The sequence below is a fragment of the Phoca vitulina genome, unplaced genomic scaffold (assembly GCF_004348235.1).
Source record: "Phoca vitulina isolate PV1807 unplaced genomic scaffold, GSC_HSeal_1.0 scaffold27, whole genome shotgun sequence".
Taxonomy (NCBI): Eukaryota; Metazoa; Chordata; class Mammalia; order Carnivora; family Phocidae; genus Phoca; species Phoca vitulina.
In genome coordinates, this window is record NW_022589730.1 from 646,409 (window position 1) to 666,790 (window position 20,382).

Here is a 20,382-nt window from a genome sequence, read left to right on the forward strand (position 1 = left end):
TCTGTGCGATTGTGAGCAGGCCAACTAATGTGTGTCTGTAAGCCCCGATTCCTCTGTCCGTGGGGTTAACGTTGGAAGTTCTGGCCATGGGACTGTTCTAAGGTTGAAAATGTAAATTGAGAGGATATATGTAAAAAGTCACTTTGAAAATTACCAAAGGCCATACCTCCAGTCCTGTTACTGGGATTTGGGTTTTCTGTTTGTTGACAATGATGTGACATGCTAGATTGGGGAGCACTTTCTCAGCTCTGATGGTAAGATAATTACTATGATTCCAAGGCTCCATGTTCTTCTCTGCCTGGACTTGATAGACATCTGTGAGCCAATGATTCAGTGTTCCTTAGGGATCCATACGTAAGAATACACTTTTGTATCAGGAAGATCACTTGAGAGTGTCCGTGTCTTGCTGGCTCTCTGCCTGGCACCCCAGGGGCAGGAGAGCCAAGTGCCTGGCTTGAGCTACAGGGCCTGGGCTGCTCTTGCAAAACACAGTTGTCCAACAGATGTAGACAGAGCTCTCCACTGCCCTGGTCACCACTCTCCCCAAAGAGACGCCTAGCTCTGATGGTCTATCACCAACTGTGCTTCCTGAATGTGGCCATTATGCTTTTAAATGCCTTGCTTTATGGCTTCATGCTCTGATGACGCAGCACAGTGGTGTGCTACCTGCTGGCTCACAGATCTGAAGGCGTCTCTAAAGAGCGCCCATTCTCAAGTAAGAAAGTTCCACAAGCATCAGAGAAAGGAAAGGCACAGAGCCCAGGCCAGCATTGCACAACTTCCTCCGAAGTGAAGACAGAGTCATTTAAAGAACGTTTGGGGGCGGCAGCAGGTCCCGACGCGGGGCGGCCAGCGATGAAACCGGTGGTTCCAACTTGGAAATAAGAAGAAAGCCTAGTTCATTGCAAACAAGTGAGTTTGACTCATCAGACGAAGAGCCTATTGAAGATGAACAGACTCCAATTCAGATATCATGGCTACCCCTGTCACGAGTGAATTGTTCTCAGTTTCTTGGTTTATGTGCTCTTCCAGGTTGTAAATTTAAAAATGTTAGAAGAAATATCCAAAAAGATACAGAAGAACTAAAGAGCTATGGTATACAAGACATATTTGTTTTCTGCACCAGAGGGGAACTGTCAAAATACAGAGTCCCAAACCTTTGGGACCTCTACCATCAGTATGTGATCATCACATCATCCAATCCCAGACGGAGGGACTCCTCACATAGCCAGCTGCTGCGAAATAATGGAGGAGCTTGCAATCTGCCTTAAAAATAACCGAAAAACCTTAATACAGTACATTTTTCTTTTCTCCATAAATGACATGAGAAATGCTCCAGTCAAAAAAAAAAAAAGAAAAAAAAGAACGTTTGGGAAGGTGCTCACCTCTTTGCAGAAAAACCAGCATGCTAGTCACGAAACGCTCACACATGGACACTCCAGACTCCTCGGAGCTTGCCCGTGACAAAGGACAAAAACACCGCAAGCACGCCCCACGTGGCACACCGACAGGGTCACACGTGGGCGTCGGCTCTCGGGCCCTCTGTGCTCTTGCTGTTACGAACGGTTTTCAGGACTAAATAGACCTAAGGGTGCTGGGTGTTCAAGCTCCATGAAAGTTTCAGGCTCCTCCCTTTGTTTTCCTTCAACGACACTACTTCTTTCTCTCCAATTAATAATAAAAGCGAAACAAGTTAATGCCTATGATGGGGGGCGGTGGGCAGAAGGTTAATATTAGCTAAAAGCAATACGACTGATTCCCCTCCAAGGACAAAGAAAATAATCAGGCCGTATGATTAGAAATACAGTGTAATTCAAAGCATTTCATGCTTGAAGTTAACATCCACACCAGGCAAAAATGGAGAAGAGCGCCCAGAACCTCTCAGACACTGAAGTTCCACCACCCGTGGGAGGAAGGGCCCCTCCTCCTCCTCGCCCTGCTGCCCATCGGAAGGACAGCAGAGGCCCGCCAGGCTGCGGGGACGGGCGCTGGGAGCAGCACCAGCGTGTCTGCACCCTATCTATAGAGAGCCCTACTCAGCAGGCCTCTCGGAATCGCTGCCACCTTTCTCCTTCCTCCACGATGGGCCAGTGTTCAGCAGCAACAGGTTTGCAGAGGGAAGCACGCGCCTCCCAAGACCTCAGACCCAGGGCTTGGTCCCTGCCTACCCCCCAGCTAACAGACACTCGTCACACCGACCAACCTCTGCTAGTTCCGGGTCACACTAAGGTTTAGGTGGATGAAGACTAAAATATCTGGAAGCTCGGTTCCGTGTGTCTGCAGAGACTGCCGTCTCCGCGAGGTGCACACACACGTGCTGGAAAAGCCCGCGGGGCCCCTCGAGGCGCCCAGTTACCTAGCAAGTGAGCGGTCAGAGGCTCTGCTCCGTGGGCAGCAGCTTCAGGCCCTTCTGCAGGGTCTCCAGAGAGCCCGCTCACAGAGCCTGCAGCCCACCACGCCGACAGCAGCCCGTCTCCGGGTGGCGTGGGGTGTGATTTTTATGCCTGGAGACTCCCCAGCGGACGTGGAAGTGCATTAAGGACTGACCCTGATGAATTATTCGCATGGCTGAATTCATCTATCCGTCACGCAGTAGCCGCCGTCCACAATATTAACGACTCTGCATGTTTGATCACCGTGATACAGACTCTTTCCATCATCATTAGGAACGGGGAAGGCCCCAGCCTTGGGCGCCAAGCCAGGTCAGTAAAACTTTCCATGAGGAAAGATTTTGTTCTCTCCCAGAGCAGCCTGGGCTCGGGGACGAGGGGGAGCAGACTGGGGGGCTCACGGCCCGGACTTGGGCAGACACGATCCTGGCCGCCTGGTCCACCTGCTTGTTGTTTTAATGACATGGAGACTTCTGGAAACCCGAGCGCTCCTGGCGGGGGCTGAAAGGGCTGATTGTGGCGGAGGCTGCAGGGCGGTCGGGGAGACAGCGGCGGCTGAAGCGCAGACTCACCAACGCTTGGCCAGCAAGCGCGTCACTTGCAAAGCTCGAGGGAGGTGCTCTGTTCCAGCCAACAGTTACTCCGTCTGTGTGGGTCCCCCTCACATGAAGTCTGGGACCAAGCCCATGCGCTTCAGACGTGTTTAGAGTACCTTTCCAGCAAATGCCATACACAAGACCGTGCCCCGTGACGCGTAAGCAACCGTGCGTGCACCTGTGACCTGCCCACATGCGCACGTCCGTGAATGAAAGGACAGCCTATCACCGCAAGAGCTGCGCTGTCACGTAGTTCGGTTCCGTACACAGCCGCTCACAGAAATCACACCACAGGAATCGCTCACTGGAGCTTTTATGGCCTCATTTGAAAATCTACATTTAAAATAACATGAGGCCCATAAAACGACTCTTTTAAAAACGTATGCTTGTGGTTCTGCCACGATTGAGAAGTCTAAATTGAGAGTTTAAGTCTTGTGAGTGTTGTTGGACCAAAGAATAAATTGTAACTGGTTTATTTATGGGCCAAATACTTTTGAAACAAAACTGGAGAATAGACACAACTGAAAAAGAGAGAAATCCTAAAAGAAAGCGGGGGTTCATTTTCAGGCAAGTTGTCTTATGCTTATGTTCTTCCTTAAGAGAAAGAAAAGCCTGGAAAGTGGACCCCTCCGTGTTGGTGGGGGTCCCTCGGCAGAGCCGGCGGCACCCCAGGGGCTGCTCCCGCGTGAACCAGGCTGGTCACAACCGCTCACGTGCTCCAAGTGCCCCGGCTCTCTGCCATGGCACAGAACACCCTATCCTCGCCTTTTTCATTCTGTGTTCCTGGAAAACAAAAAACCCAAATAATACTCCAGCGTGGAACCCCAAACCGCCACCAGGACTTCTGAACGGTGGTTTGGATGGAGCCGGCGAGCAAACGCCCGACAGAAATGCGTAAAGGTCAGAGTGTCACACTCTGGCTGTGGCTTCCGTCCCGCGCACGGACGGACTCCAGAAACGTCGCTGCGTTGGAGGGCAAGGCCAGGTGGAGCACCTGCCACCTAACTGTTCACCACGGGGGCTGGCCCTTGCCGACCGGGCCCTGAGTCTCTCCCTGTGGCTGCTGGAGAGCCGTGTGTGAATCCCGCGTGCAGCCCCAGCCCCTGGGAACCCGCAGAGCCCGCGTGCCTCTGGGAGAAGGCCTCACCACCAGCAGGCCGTCATGGGGCCCGAGGTCCTGCTGTCCCATCGCTGGTCTTCCCAGGAAGTGGGCCCCTGCCCCCGACCCGAAGCCGCCCCGGCCTCCCGCCTCTGCTCGCCAAGCGGCGTGCGGAAAGCTTTCACGTCGAGGCCACTTCAAATCCACGGCGTCTCATTTTCTAACTTAGTTTTTTGCTACTGTTTCCATTTCTGCAAATTCAGACCTGAGCCACAGAGGGAAGACCCGGGCCCTGTGCCACCTGCCGTCACCGCAGCCTGCCGCCGAATCCGCGACACCGCCTCACACACCAGAAACGTCCCTCGGAGCAGCTCACTGACCACATGTCAGCAGGGCGGGCGAGGAGGATGAAAGAGGCTGAGACGTCCAACAGCAGAAGGAGCTACGACTCCAGCAGGGGCCGCGCGCCCGCTCCAGAGAGGCTCCTGTAGGCTGAGCCGGCGGGGGGCGGGGGGTGGGGGCTCAGACACCCAACGCTGCCCCTGGCACAGGCCCTCCGCCCCACCCCCGCCCCAGGTCCGCCCTGGTGGAGGCGGCCCCCTCCCCCACCCAGGCGGTTTGTAGGTATTCTCCGGAAACTTCCTCTGCCCCAGAATGAGCATGGGCTTTGACACTGCCCTGGTTTGGCAAGTTCTTCAAAAACCCCGATCATGCGGACCATTACAATGGGGGGTTGGCAAAGGATCAGGTCACTGGTGCCAAGTCAAGTCGCGCAGGCTTTCCAAGAGCATCCCAAGGTAAGGCCCACACCACCGTGACACCTGCGAATCCCTCCCATCAGCCCCGTCAAAAGGGCGCCAGTTTAACCCACCCCCAAAACTCCCTCGGAATTTGGGTGGGGAGGCTGGGAGCTCAGGGCCAGGCCTTCATCCTGCATTAAACGGTCTCCCAAGGACTAACTTGGCGCAGACCACGTCCGCATCACCGCTCTCGTCAGAGGTGCGTCCTAGGTCCCAGGGTGCCAAGGTCAGCTGATAGAGTCACCCAGCCTCTCACGAGGACGCGGCGCTTTGTCTTTGCTCCCATAGCAAGAAACAGCCAGGCCCGGTCTGCGTCCTAACTGCCTGCGGACTAGGGGCTCCAGCCACTCGGACAGAGCAATGAACGCTCTGTCCACTTTCCTGACGGCGGACAGACGCCCAGCACAGACCACGTGTGTGTCTTGGCTGCAGGGAGAAGGCCCAGTGCCCCCCACTTTCCGTGGTCACCGTCCGGGCGCGGCCATGCAGCCTCTGGGCCTGGGGGCCGTCCTGCAGGGAAGCCTGAGCCAGCGGGAGGCTGGGTACTCCCCACTGGCCTCCCTCAGCCTCAGGAAAGGCCGCTTCCGGGGCTGCTGGCCATCCCCACCCACACCAGCTCTGGAGCACCCACGGGGGGGGACGTGTTATGGCCACTTCCGTAAGGGGTCCACGGCTAGCAGCTCGAGGCTTCCGCTGGGACCCGCTGAGCAGCACCAGAGTGGCATGGGTGTGTGTGCGGGACGACGTATGCACGCTCACATAAACACATCATCCTTTTCCTACCGAGCCTTCTCCTGCACTTGCCTTAACCACGATCCGGCTTCTGACCAAAAAATAAAAATAACAAACAAATAACAATAAGCATCTCTCGTAAATGCTCTCATGAGCTAACACTGAAAACCTTTGTTCACACCTGGTCTGGGATTATAGGGCCTTCTTGGAAACAAGGGCCCATAATTCCAGCCCCAAATCGAGGCGGAGAGAACCTCTTTGCACGCAGGCTCCCTGGGCCTCAGAACCTATGCCCGGGGGGCCCCAGGACCACAAGCATGGCCGGGAAACACCGGCGGCCCCGTGGTGGCTGCCAGCTCAGGGGGCGCTGAGGCTCGGAGCAGGAGGTGAGGAGACACTAGTGGTCTGGAAACAAGCCCGTGCTCCCGGGGAGACCGAGGCGGAACGTTGGGGGGCACGGAGGAGGGCAGAGCTGTTGGAAAGTGAGCTCACGACGTGGGTGGAGGCGTGGGACCCTCCAGTCAGGGTGCAGCATACAGTGAACGCGGGTGTTCACCACCTCGGCGGCAGGAGCACCAGGGCGGGTGTCGGCAGGTGCCCGGGAGGGAGTCAGAGCCGGGAGTCAGCGGCGAGGTGGTGGCTCCTTGCAGAGAGCAGCCCCGGAGCCCTGCTCCTTGAGCCAGCATGGGATGCTACACCGCGAGGCTGACGGCCGCACCCCTGCAGGCGAGAGGCCACGCTGCGGGCTGTGCGGCCAGTGGCCCCACTGGACCGAAGGGGCCCACTGAGGTTGCCCTCCTGACCAAACCCAGTGCCTGCACAGGTGAGCCCTGGTCCGGAGGGGCCCAGAGACTCGCGGGGGCCCCGGAACCTTCTCGAGGGCAGATCCAGCAGCTGTGGACTCACCCGGGGCGGGACACCCCATCACACGCACCGCGTGCACCTCTCCCACCCTCACAAAGCTGCCTCTTACCACAACACACTCGGGGCAGCGAGACAGACCAGAAGGCCTGCCGGGCCGGTCACCCGGGCTCGCCTGAAAGCACTGCAGGCTTGGCCGGGACCACGAGAGGAGCGGTGCACATGCTCCTCGGGCCCGCCCAGCCGCTCGCGGGGCCGCCCCACAACTCCCGGGGACAAAGCTGAGCTCGCGGAGGGGCCGGGCAGGGAGCACGGCCGCTGTGGGCCTGACCTCAGGGGATGGAATCCAAAACAGAAGCTGAAGCTGCTGAGGTCAGCTGTGGACCCTGAGTGTGGTCCAGGAAGCTGCTGAGTTCTGGGGTGTCCCTGAAGGCCTGTCGGGGGTGGGAGGGAACCCACAACACAGGTTCCAAGGACGTCTCCAGGCTCAAGGGTTGACCATCTATGGAACAAAAATATCTGAGAGCTTGCAGCCCCCAGTTAGGGACAGAGAAGCCCGGGACTGGCCCCGTTTTCACCCCCATGGACGGGAGTGTGAGAAACCCTGAGCACGGGAGCCCTTGTCCAGCCTGGGTCACTGAGCCGAGGGCGATCGCTAGCGGCCAGACGCTGAGGCTGGGAAGGCTTCCATGTCTCCTGGCCACCCTGACCCGCAGCTTGCGGGGACGGGCCCGTACGCGCTGCTCCCTTCTGAAACAGCCGCTTCAGGAGCGAACACTCTTCTGAAAACACTCCTCACAACACCAGGGCCCCAGGGAAGCCCGCAGAACTCAAACAGCAGAAATGCGACGTTTATGGAGACAGCTGTAATGGGAGAAACGAGCCTTCAACGCTAAAGGAGGCTGCAAGGCCCCGACCCCAGAGGGTGTTTCAGGGAGGCTGGGGGCCGTGTGTCCAGCACTGTCCTGGGCTCTCACCCCCACCTGAGTCCAGCAGCAGGGGAGATGGGCATCCGGCCCTGGAAAAGCTCACACCGAAGAGACGGGTAGCGCCAACGACGGGGGCCCCAGCACCTGTGCACACAATCCACGTGGGCCCCTGAAGGCGCGGACTGGACTGACCGTCCTGGGCAGCTCAGGGGGCCTCTGGTCACAGCACTGATCCGCGAGTACTCAGGTGACCAACGTGCGAGAGGGCCACCCGCCTCCACGCAGCTCAGGCGGCACCTCGTCCCACAGGCGGGCGCAATTCTGTGGGGTCAATGTGCCAAGAACAACGGGCTGTCATCCGCTGACGTTTTACGGACTCGGACGCCTACACCACGCGGCCTGCCTGCCCGTGTGTGGAGAGCGCTCCTTCCAGACCATCCTGACCGTGCGTGTTCGGCTGCGTTTCTGCACCGAGCGCGCCCGTGCACTCTGGGGGTGAGGTCCCACACGGTGGGATTTAAGTCCCACTTCGGGGCCGCCCTGTGGCTTACTCTCCTTCCCCGGGGTGCCTGACGGGCGTCACAGCGCCGCACGGAGGGAAATGTTAACCACCTTCAGCTAAGCCACTATTTACAAATCACTCACTCAACCGGCGAAGCTCTTACGACGCTCGGAAACAAGCAAACCGGACCCGGGGCCACGTGCCAGGACGGCCTCCTCTAAGAGACCCTGTTGGCTCGTGTGAGGCGACGCTCTGTGCAGCGTTGGTCCCGCGGGTCTACAGCCCCAGGCTCCGCGGGACCTCCGGCCGAGGCGACGGGGCAGAGCCACACTGCCAAGGGCTGCCAGGCGCGCCCCTCCGCCAGGTGGCTAATGCGCACACCCCTCCTTGTCACGCTCGCAGACACGGCGCCAGGCTGCGTGTGCACCTAAGGCCACAGGCACTTACCGTCGTCCAGGTCCAGCTGGTCCAGCTCCTGAGGCTCTCGCTTGACCGTTACGGGAATGGGGGCCAGACTATGATTACTGTCCTCATGCACCTCGGGCAGCAGCAGAGGCCGGGGGGCTGTGGACTCGCTCCTCGGAGCCTTCGGCAGTCGGGGCTGCTGGCGGCCCATCTCGGATGGGTGGGTGGGGCTGCGGGACTGCAAACAGGTCGGCTCTTGGGTACCGGACGGTGGTGAGGAGGAGGGGCTGTCGGGACAGAGAGCTGGCTGGTGGCCCGGGGGACAGCTGCAGCTCAGCTGTGGACTCACCTGTGGTCGCAGCAGGGCGGGAGGCGGCTGCTGGGGGGGGCCGGGGTGCACGCCCACGGGTCTCGGCGTCTCCGGGACGGTGAGGACCCCTCCGGCCGGCCGCTGAAGTCCGAGGTGACCGTGGCCCGGGCTGGCCATGCCCTTGCTGTAGGTGGCGGAGGAGAGGTCATGGAGCTTCGGGCTGGTGCTGGGGGGCGGTGACACCATGGTGCTCCTCTGTGGACAGGGCGGGAAGCCGGCCACCAGGCAGGAGCCCGGGTCCGGCGGCATCACCAGCTGCTGGCTGTAGCACGGCTTGGGGAGCGGGCTCGGGCCCTGGCTCATTGGTCCACAGGTCAGGGCAGGCTCGTAATCATCGGTGGGCTCTGTTTTTATGGTAGGAGCTGCAAGAAGCAAAGAAGTTGAATAAACACAGGCTGCAGATGGGCGTGATGGACGGGGCAGGCTGTGGCCAGGGCACCCTCGGAAAACAAACAGCGTCCTGACTGAGTCCCCGTGTCTCCGCCTGGTTCTCCCACCCAATTAAGAGGAGGGCGTGAGTCACCGTCTCCAGGAAGCTGCAGCTGGTTCTAATACTGAGAACACTGTTTTCCTTGGAATCCCCCCCAGCACTAATGTGCTATAAAAATCCATTTGCAAACTGCAGTAGAAGCTTTGGACCCAAGGGCCCATGGATTTGTAGTAATCAAAGCAAAAATTTTAACTTGGATGTACGACCGCATTTCTCCTGCTACTGACGCCCTATCTGATAAACGTCTGCACATTCGGGATCTCGAGCACGCACCAAGATGGCGCGGAGATGTCCATAAAACCCGGGAGAAACAGGACTTGGCGATCGCGGTGGGGGGAAAACACGCCCACCTGGGCTCCCCGTTGCGTCTGCTCCTCACAGAGGAGCTGCTTACGACAACAGGCCGCCCCAGCCGCGCAGCCCTGGGCCTCCTCCTGTCCGCCCTCCCTGGGAAGCGGGGCTACAAGGCAGACGGCAGTAGAGGGCCCGTCCGACCCTCCACCAGCGGCCCCGCTTCGAAGGGAACGTTGGTCGGACTACTGGCGGGCGTGCGGGGGGGTTTTCGCAGGACCCGCGGTCTCCCCGGGCGTCTCCTACCCCCGCGCATCTCGGGGCCCCGTCTGCTCGCCTGTGGATGGAAGTCCGCTCCGAGTCACTGTTCCCAGCACACGGGGACGCCACACCGGGCACTGTGCCGAAGGTCTCGTGGGTAACAGCTGTCTCGAGACCCTCCCACCCTGCTGCTTCCTGTGGCACGGACGGGTGCGTGGCGGCCTGGGGGCCTCCTACATGGGGCCCCAGGCTTCACCGTAAATAAAGCAAAGCTCGTCTACACGGTGACCTCCACTGGCAGCCGCGAACAAGGACCAGGGGCGCTTCCTACCCAGGAGGTCTGCGCAGAGCCAGCGTTCCCTCACGTCCAGCTCAAGGGCGGCGCCCATGCTCGGTGACCAGCAGGCCCTGGGTGTCTAATTCCCCCAGAATCACCAAGTCCTAGCACCCAGCTCCTGGGGTTCTCCACAGGATCGTTCTCCTTTGCTCTGCCTTTCTGGGGGCAGGTGAGCCCCATGGGGAGCAGCAGAGCTGGTCTTCACACCAGGCCCCTCGGGTGTGGGCTGGTCTGCATCTGCCGCGTGGCCCCCACAGGGTCCGCTCATTGCCAGGAGGGGCCCGTGCACCCACACCACTCTCGTGCTCCTTCGCTGGGAAAGGGGTTTCTCTCTCTTTCCCGGGACTGGGGGGTCAGGGCTCTGGTTGAGGGCGAGTCCCAGCAGAGGGCTGTCCAGAGAGAAATCCCGTTGGCTGCAAAAGGGACCTGAGAAGAGCTCGCTGTTCCCTGGGTGGCGTTTTATCACCATGCGTCCATCATGCATGCTCTGCGTCAGCTGACTCGGGTCTCGGGGAAGAGCCGGGGCCACTGAGGACCCATGTGCGTGTCCAAAACAGCTAGTCTTGCTCCTTACGGAGGCTGCAGCGACCCCAGGCCCCAGCGGAGGGCATGCACCTGGCTCGGGCAGCAGGGCACCGGGGACCACAGAGACTCCCAGGCTGGGCCCCACCTGGGGGGCATTGTGTCCCTGGGCTCCGACGTCCGCGTGCAGAAACGCTGTGGCCGTGTCAGGTGGCCCCCAGAAAGCCCCCGTGCTCCCAGGGACTTTCTTCCAACTTCCAATCCACCCAGCAGTGACCAACGTGGGCCCTAGAGCTGCCACAGCCCGCACGTTTCTGCTGTGAAGCCCCCGCCCCAGGCCGTGGCCTCCAGCTGGGCTGCCCTCCTCGGCGAGGCTCTGCCAGGTGGCGCAGTCTGACGCGCCCCCCGCCTGGGCCCCGTGCTCTGTATCCACAGACAGGTGGGGCGCAGAGCTGGACATCCCCACGTTGAGCTGAGCGCAGAGCTGGGACCTGTTCATCTTACACGGAGAGACACAGCCATGCGGCAGCCAGAGGTGTCCCCCGCCCCGGGGTGACCGTCCCTGCCTGTTGCCAGCACGTTGAAAATCCAGAAACAGCAGAGGGGATGAAGTCAGCCCGAGAGGCAGACGGGCCTGCCCCTTCTGACGGGGCCCCAAGGACCCTCGGCCCCCACGCATCCCCCCATTCACGAGACGCTAGGGCGAAGTGCGGGCAAATGGAATGGTGAAGGTTAACTTCTAAATTAGTTTGGTAATTTTCAGTTTGTGATTTTAGGGATATATATACGTCTGGCAGATTAAACTGAAACCCTTCTGGGATTCCGTCTTTGCTGCGCTGGATTTCCAGCCAGGCACGGGGGCCAACTCGTCTCTCTCATAAGGTGTCCCCTGAGCTCTTTAAAAACTCCTAAAAAAAAAAAAAAAATGGGCGCCTGGGTGGCTCAGTCGTTAAGCGTCTGCCCTCGGCTCAGGTCATGATCCCAGGGTCCTGGGATCGAGCCCCGCATCGGGCTCCCTGCTCAGTGGGGAGCCTGCTTCTCCCTCTCCCACTCCCCCTGCTTGTGTTCCTTCTCTCGCTGTGTCTCTCTCTGTCAAATAAATAAAATCTTAAAAAAAAAAAAAAACCCCCTACCCGTCCGCGCGCACGCACGGCCGGGAAACGCCCGCGCGGGGGATTTACCTGGCACACAGCGATGGTGCGCCGAGCGAGCGGCCAGAACCAGCGGTCCCAGGCGGCGGGTCAGAGGCCGCCCGCCCTCGCTGGGCAGGAGTGGGCAGACGTAGGCCCCCTCGTGCACGCCCTGTGGCCTCTGTTGTTTACGACGTGTTTAAAGCTGCCCAGTGGCACCGCATGAACTCCCACGTCACGGGGCTCCCTGGGACCCTTTCTGGAAAAGTCCCCACAGCACAATCTTGCAGAGCCTCTGTGTGGGCCCACACCCGCCACCGAGGGGAGGATACAGACACGCGTCCCCTTCCGACGGCCGGTGTGGGGGCACAGTGCCCAGTCGTGGCAGAGCCGACGCCGTGAGGCTGGACCCCAGCCCGCCCAGACCCCCGGGTGCCGCCGAGCTGGGCCTTCTCGGAGCAGACGTCCCCACGAGGTGGGCCGGACCTCTGCCTGCAACCCTGGGACAGGCGCCCTCGGGGAATAAACGCGGGGCCCTTAACTGACATAGTGACCACTCTGCAGCTCGGGGGCCCCCCAGGGCGGCAGGTCGTGAGGCGCAGTGAAGACAGGCCCCGGTGACTCAGGGCCAGGTGCTGGGGTCACAGGACGAGCCAGCTGACAGCAGGCAAAGGGCAACACACACAGGAGCGCCAGGGCCTGGGACACGGGCTAGCCTGGAAAATAGCGTCCGCTGCCCCCGTGGCCCCCACGGAAGCTCAAAGGCACGAACATGCGGTGTTTAAATTGGATTTCTCGTGTGGACTTCAAAGGGAACGAGCAGCGTCTGTGTAAATCAGAACCAGCGAGAACATGCCTGTTTCTTATTAGCGAGGGAAGAAGGAGGCCGCGTCCTGCGCGGGACTCGGGCGGCGCGGCGGGGCCTCGTCCACGGCCCAGAGCAGCTTCCTTCCAGACCTGGGGCTTGGTGTGACGCAATGTCTGGTTCCCTCCCGGCCATCCACCGCGCCGGTCTGGGCGGGAGGGATGGTGACAGGAGCCCACGCCCCTGCGCCAGCCGCGAGTTTATAATCCAGATTTATTACAGCACGCAAACGTGTGAAAGATTAACGCTAATCTTGAAGGCGGCTGCCGCGTACAAAGCCTGTTCTCATGGAAAAGGCGGGGTGCCCTCCGTGCCGAGCTGGTGTTCGCCCTGAAGTGCTCGCGCTTGGCACAGCGGCTGCGTTCTGTGGAGACAGCATGTGTGGAGGAGGCCGGGGAGGTGTCCCCTCAGCTCCCAAAGCTACGCGTCCCGTCCTCGGTCAAAGGGCAGCTGACCCAGGGAAGGGCCTGGTCCCTCAGCAGGGACCCCAGGCCCCCGGAGCCGAGCCGCGTGCAGACGAAGTGGCAGCAGAAGCCTGTCCCCGAGGATCCCCACGCCACCCACAGCCCCTACAATGGCCGTCTGTGGGCCAGAGAGCATTCCAGAACACCCTGGCCTGGCTCGAAGAAACCCCACGTCTGGCGCATGGGCTCCATCCCCCACGGCAGTGGCTTCCCATTCCCGTGAGCAAAGCAGAGCCCCTCTTGGGAGCCCCAGCCGAGGTCGGGGGGCTCACGGCAGGGCCGGCCGCCTTCCTGAATCGCGCTGACTTGGGTTCAGGGGCCTCGCGGTTCGCAGATTTGGGCTGTGTGGCCGCGTCAAGGTGATCAAGTGTGTGCTTTGCTCTGCAGGGCTCCGGACCCGGGGCGGACACCCCACCCCACCCCATTTGCACGTCCCTTGCAACTGAGTGCGTGCAGCACACACAGCCGGCCGGGCTCCGTCTCCCCAGGATGGCCCGGCCTTCGGGTTAGCAGCTGCCTCTCACACAGGGATGCCATGCAGGTGGTGAATGGCACCGTTGGCTATTTTCACAGGGGAGTGGGACGGAGCCAGCCAGAGGCCCTGGGCTGATGGGGACGCAGCCCCAGGCCTGTAGCGGGACCCGGGAGCAGGGCCTTGACCCCAGGACCCTGCCTGGATGCAGACGGCCGTGCCGGCCAGGACCAGCTCCCACAGGTGGCCCAGAACGAGGTGACGGGATTCCTGCCTGGGGTGCTCACACCGTCCCAAGGCCTGTGGGCTGTTAGAGATGCATGTGACTGCCATCCCCACGACACAGGTGGACACCGCCCCCTCTTACATGCGTCTGTCCCTCCTGTGTCTTCCCGTGTCCTGCCCGTTGTCAGACACATCCTGTCCTCTGCTGAAGGGCCAAGTCGAGCGATTCAATTTCGACATGCTGTTTGGGCCAACCCTCCAGCCCAGCGGTGGCCCAAGGCCTGAGGAGGGTGAAGACAAGCGTTCTTCCGTTTCTAACAGAGACGTCTGGGGACTGGGCCCCACTGAGCACCAGCACGGCACGCATCCCACTGTTTTCTCCAGAAAACCACGACGGCACGCAACAAACACGGAATCCCAGACCGTTCTGCGAGTGCTGGACTTCAACACGTCCGCGATCTCGTGGCCCCAGCGCCCGACATGGAGCCCAGATCCCGATTAACACGGAGTACGCGACTGTAAAGAATTCTCCAGTTCCAAAGCTGCGTGAGCAAAAAGCACACATTCCCATCTGTGTCTTTTCTTTCAAACGTGCTGTGTCCGGCACACGCAGACAGACCCCAGCCCCAGCTGGGGATGAGGCGTCCGTACCTCGGGGAGAGTCACCACTCTGTCGCCCTGAGCTTTCTGCCCGGAGGCCGGAGTCCTGCAGAGACCCGCGGACTGCAGGGCCCTGAGGCCGTGGAACCCCCATGGGCCTGTGTCCCTGGCCCCAAGACAGACTCACATCTACCCAGCAGATGGCGAGGGATACATATGAGCAGTCCACGTGCCCCCGTGTCTCACGGGGAGAAGTAGGGGGCCAGGAGTCAGGGTCCCGCTCCTTGGCCTTGGACAAGCCAGGGACACCGCTACTGACCAAATCGTGTCCCTCAAATCCAGAGGCTGAAGGCCTAACTGCACTGTGGCTTTATTTGGAGACAAGGCTTTGGGGGTAATTATAGCTAAATGAGGTCCTGGGGGGGTAGGGTCCCTGATCCTACAGGGATGTGGTTTTGAGAAGAGGAAGAGAGAGATCTCTGTCCACCGCGTGAGGATCGGCGGGAAGGTGGCACCACCCCTGGAAGCCGCCCTTCCCAAATCCAAGCCACTGGCCCTGAGCTCGGGGACGTCCGGCCTCCGGATCCGAGCACGGCAGATGTCCTGACACACTTCTTCTGCAAGAGCTCCAGGTCCGCGGATCGTAACGCATGCCGCGGTGCCCGGGATGCGGCCGGAGCTGCCCCCGCCACTCCCGTCTCCCCGTACACACACACCAGCCCTCCCCAGGTACCCTGCTCAGTCCTGGACAAAAGGCGTTTTGTTCTAAACCCCCGAGAACAAAGCTCAGATTGTTTTCTGTTTGTTGCATGACATTAAAGCCCCAGTTTTACCACCAATATAAACACCCACAATGATAACTTCAGGGCATGCCTTTTTAAATAACGAGAAAGGAAAAGTAGTAACTGGAACCACCCCAACTACCAGCCCCGAGGGGTGAGGCCGCATCGTCTCTCCGCATCCAGAGCCCAGTGAATTCCAGGGCTGGTCTGGGGCACAGGCACCAGGAGGCAAGTGAATGCACACGGAGGGCATTTCAACTCGGGATCCTGTCTCTCTTCCTTTGGGGACCTGCCCCCCGTCTTTACCACACAGCTTAACCAGCATCCACGCCGAACACGCCAGGTTTCCAGCAAGGCCCGATCTCCTGGGGTCAGGGGTCGCAGTGGCGTGGCCATCCCCACTCTGTGTCCTGGCTCCACGTCCTCGAGTGACAGAGGGCTGGCAGGTGTCAGGGACAGGGTCAGCTCCCCATCTGGGTGCCAGCCCCCATCTCCTCCGGGATCCTCTGCAGGAGCAGCTAGGACCCACGGAGCCTGACTGCAGACCACAGTCAGAATGGGCCACACGTGCCAGGAGATGCATCGAGCATTTTCATCCGATAATCGCCGAAACGGCCTTTGAAGGGGACGAGATTCACGGTCCTCGTGCGTTGGCTCCAAGCAGCCGCTCTGAGGGTGGGGATTCTGGGCAGAGCCGCGGGGACCGCGCCTCCCTGGTAGCTGGTGGGCTCCCGGGGGACGGGATGCCCACATCTGCGTGATACAGTTGTCTTCACCACGCACGTCCCTGTGTTTGGTGGCCCACGGCCCCCCTACCCCCTCGGCCCTCATCGGGCTGCACAGATGCCCCCAGCATCCCCCCAGACAGGCTCCTGCTGGAGTGAGCCTCTCCACCGTTTCCCCAGCAGGCCGGACTCCTGCTCTTTCACACGGGCTCAGACCCAGGCTCCCCGTCCCGCAATCTGCTCTGCTCTAAGTTCAAAATCCTCTCCCCGCGGTCGGGACGCCAGGGTCTGCGTGTGCTGGTGGCCAGGGCGTCGGACTGCGGGGCACCAGGCAGCCTGGGAGGGAAAAGCTCCTCCGTCTCCTTCCCAGGAGCCCAGCTTCTGAGCCCTGGGGGCCTCTCACCCCCGGGGCCCACAGCCCACAGCGGGGTCGGCACCATGCAGACCGGCGGTAGAAGCCTCGTCCAGAAGGTGATGCAAGAAACGGTCTCCATCCAGCGTCACAGCATCTCGCCCACGCAGGAGGAAGCCGGCCGCCTTCCCGAGCCCGGGGATGGTTCCTGAACCCCTCGCAGGCTCCTCCCGCGGCTGGTGGGGACACACAGCCCCCCTCACCTCTACACGTCAGGTTGAGGATGGGAAAGGGGAATTAAGGCACGGGTCCCCATTTTCTGGCTAGGATAGCAAGAGAGTCAGACTTACTAAACAAAGAGTACGTGGGTCGTGTGAGGCTTTAAAGAGGAGGAACGTCAGAGTGTCTCACCGGACAGCGCTCACCGCCGTGCGTGGACCCTGCTCCCACCGCCGACACACTCACTTGTGGTACGCTTATCCCACAGCTGAGCTCACTCGAGGAGAATGTTCCAGAATGTCCATGACTACTGACCACAGCAGGCCTGTAGGCGGGCGTCCCGAGGTCATGGGAGGCCCTGTAGGCCCGCGGGCAGCTTCCGCGTGGGCCAGGGCCATGTTCTCCTTGCCCAGCACCCCTGCCTGCCTCCTGCCTGACTCTGTTTTGCCTTTAGAAGGGAGTCCGGGGTGGGCGCAAGTCCCCAGGATGGACACCCCCTGGGCCACCTGGGCCGACTCAACCCCTCCACACCCATGGTCAGAAATGTGACATAATCTGCTTTATTCGAAACCCGCAGGTCTTCTGGGACAGGTGAAGCTTCAGCACCCCACACAGGGGGCTCGGGAGCGGTCTCAGCCTGGGGGCCCCGCTGTGGACCCCATGTGGCTCCCCAGATGGCACGTCCACAGCTCCTGTCAGGCGGGGTGAGAACACTCACCAGGCAGGGCCCTGATGCATCGAGGACCACAAGCTTACACACCTCGCGGCCCTCTTCAGGAGAATACAGGGCGCACCATGGAACACGGTGCCCTAGAAGCCATGGCCTCTGAGCTCTGCACGGGACCAAGCTCGCTTGCTCATCCACAGGAGTGGGCGCCTGGGTGAGGCCTGGCCCGGGGGAGCCTGTCCGAGGGCGCCCTCCCACCCAGCCCGGGCAGGTGTGCCGTGTGGATCCCCGAGGCACAAGGCTCCCCGAAGCCTCTCCCGACAGCCTCACTACTCAGCATCTGTACTGATTTCGTGGAGGTCATCACTTTGGGATGAAACTTGAATGCAAAGGTCTCGGAAAAGCGAGGAGGCCTGAAGCTCAAGAGAACAGGCAGACCCAGAGCTCGCTGTGAAGATGAGGCCCCTGGAACGATGGGCAGGATTCCACCCGCACACCCGGCCGCCCCTCGAGAGCTGGATGTGCGCACAGAGTGGGAGCGAGGACTGGCCTGGCCGTCGGCCCGCAGGCTGCTCTGGGCCGGCTCTTCCCGCCGGCAGCCTCGGCTCTGGGGTCTGCTGCTCGGGGAACCCGGTGTTGGCAGCCAGGCCCGACACCTCGGCGCTGGGGATACTCTTGTTTCTGGACTAAATGGCACAAACAGAAAACAGAGAATCTACCCGTCTTTCCACCTCTTGAGGTCTGTGTGTCTTCTGTCAGCTCCCTGTCTCACGAGGGCCACGCATGTAAGTGCATGTTTGTGCGGCGGTGAGCAGGGACGCACGAAGCTCCACTCCTCCAGCTCACTCACGCTGGGCCCACAGAGCCCGTCCCCAGCAGGCGTGGCCCCACCATGGAGCACCTGCCCTCCCTCCCGGCGGGTGGAGGTGGTTCCTTCCCACAGTCCCGAGAGGGTTTGTGAGAGGGAGCTGCCCCACACTGAGAACTGTGTGTCCTGTCCACAAAGGTCGGGCAGGCCCCCGACAGAGCTGTGTCCCAGAGCCATGCCCGGCCGATCCTGGGGATGCCCCAGGACCCTCACCTGCTCAGCTGTCAGCAGACAGGCCCTTCGGGGAAGCCAAGGGAGAACAGACACAAAGACGTACTCTCCAAGACTCGGTCATGTGTCATGATTTATTTTCTCATTTTGAGAGACTTTGCAACCTAACTGTGAGGCCCTACTTGGAATATCGTGTTCCTTCCCGTCTGAGCTCCTGCCCCTGCCTGATGGTCCCAGGCGCCGGGCGGCCATCGGGAATGTGAGCCCACGGAGCCACCGCTGACCGACGCTCTGCCCCCCGAGCCCGGAAGCCGCCGCCCACAGCTCCGGTTCTGCTCCACCCTCACTCAAGCCGGGGAGCTGGGGCGGCTGTGGACCGTTCCTGCTGTGGGCACAGTCTGTTTCCAGGTCGGCACCCGGGCGCCCACAGCCCAAACGGAGACAGGACGTTCTCCTTGCAGAAGACTGCATTTAGGCACAAGCAAAAACAGCGACAGACAAGCAACAAGAAAACCCCTCTGGCTCCTGTCGTGCACCTTGCAGCGTCTTCCGGAATCACACCAAAGGTTTTCACTGCTGCCTTCAGCTGCTGCCCCGGGATGCCGGGCGGGCAGTGACTCTGTTCCGCCTCTCATTCAGCCGGAAACGTGTCCCCCATCAAACACTGGGCCAACCCCTGAGAGCGGTGAGGGAGCCCAAGTGTCCTGGGCCCCACTACAGACCAGAAGCCGAAGACGGGAGCCAACCGGAGCCTGTGGGCCCTCCATGCTCGGCCTCGTGGGCCTCGTCCAGCCGACCGCTGACAATTACGCTGAAACAGGGGGCCCCTCAGACGGCGGATGTTGTGGGTAGAGGGCGAGGTGGGCATCATCCTGGGCAGCTGAGGTCAGTTTGCCTGCTGTGACCAGAAGTGGGGAAGGCGACTAGAGGGTGACACAGGGGTGGCCCCCACGTGCCCCCAAGCAACAAACACTTGGATCCTCTCACTTCCAACGCCTGCGCTCCCAGGGGCCGCGTGGGGGCAGCGACGGTCCCTGCCTTTCTGTGTGAGGGTGGCCTCCCGGGGCATTGCCTCGTGGGGTCATACCTCTGAGGACCCACAGTGTGTCTCCCACTGTGAGGAGAGGTGGTCCCCATTGTCATCTGTACCCACAGCTAATTTTGATGGAAAACCTAAAAGGGCACTTGATTTTACATATTTGTACATGAAAATGAATTTTACGGGTAGGGTTTAAGTGGATTTACTTCCAAGGCCTTGGACATATCAACAGCACGTTTAATAACCTTGAAAAGAACCTGCTGTTGGAAAACGCAGGACGGACCCTGAGCCAGACGCAAGCGCACCCGCGAAGGGACCCACCACCCAGGGGAGCGCGGCAGCACCTCACAAACAAGGCCTCCGAGAAGAGGGCGCACACCACAAAGAGCTCAGAACCCGCCTGATGCTTTCTAGCCAACATCCCTGCCAAGCGATCGTCCACACGGCACGTGTCTTTGACTGCGAGCTGACACTCCGGCGTCCGGGTGGGAGGCTCAGCCCGGCGCAGCACGGGGGGACTCTAAGCAGCGTGCCAAGACGCAGCTGCGCAGGCGCTACGCGCGGTTCTGTACCTGCTCACGCCTGGGGGGCCTGTGAGTGCGCGGCGAGGACCAACACCAAACTGAAAACCACACACACGAGTTCTAATTTTTTCATTCGTTCTCTTGTTTATTTTTAAAACCACATAAGGGTTGTCTTTGCGATTCAGCCCCGACGTCAGATGCCGGCCGAGGTCCCTGCTCTCAGGAGCTTACAGTCTAGCGGTGCGTGGGTGTGGTTCCAACCCCCCCCCCCCCCGCAGGCCAGACCCGAGACCAGCCACCCCAGGAAGCCAGGGCAGGGCCGGGGCACTCCCAGGGGCCGGCGGTGGGGATGCCTCAGGCGCTCAGGGGTGGGAGCAAATCTCAAGGACAGAAGTGTGGATGACGCTGACACCTGATGGAGGCAGACAGACTGGCCACTGCTCGAGGGACAGACTATGTCTAGGGAGGAGCATCAGCTACAGACGGGATCCACGTGGGGTATGGTTTAGAGCACGGGTGTGAGGAGCAGGGCAGAGAACGGTGTGGGGACGGGGTCCCGGGGCAGACGGAGAACGTGGTGACGGGGTCCCGGGGGCAGACGGAGAGGGTGGGGACGGGGTCCCGAGACAGATGGAGAACGTGGGGATGGGGTCCTGGGGCAGACGGAGAACGTGGTGACGGGGTCCCGGGGCAG

General features: G+C 60.8%; 1 protein-coding gene across 1 annotated transcript in view; it reads right to left on the bottom strand.

Moving 5' to 3' along the window:
- The window catches only part of NFATC1 (nuclear factor of activated T cells 1), a 103,024-nt gene that overhangs the window by 26,197 nt on the left and 56,445 nt on the right, over positions 1 to 20,382 (bottom strand). The window contains exon 9 of the mRNA XM_032422829.1: positions 8,357 to 9,046. Within this exon, the coding sequence (XP_032278720.1) occupies positions 8,357 to 9,046 (690 nt within the window). The remainder of the gene's footprint in view (positions 1 to 8,356; positions 9,047 to 20,382) is intronic.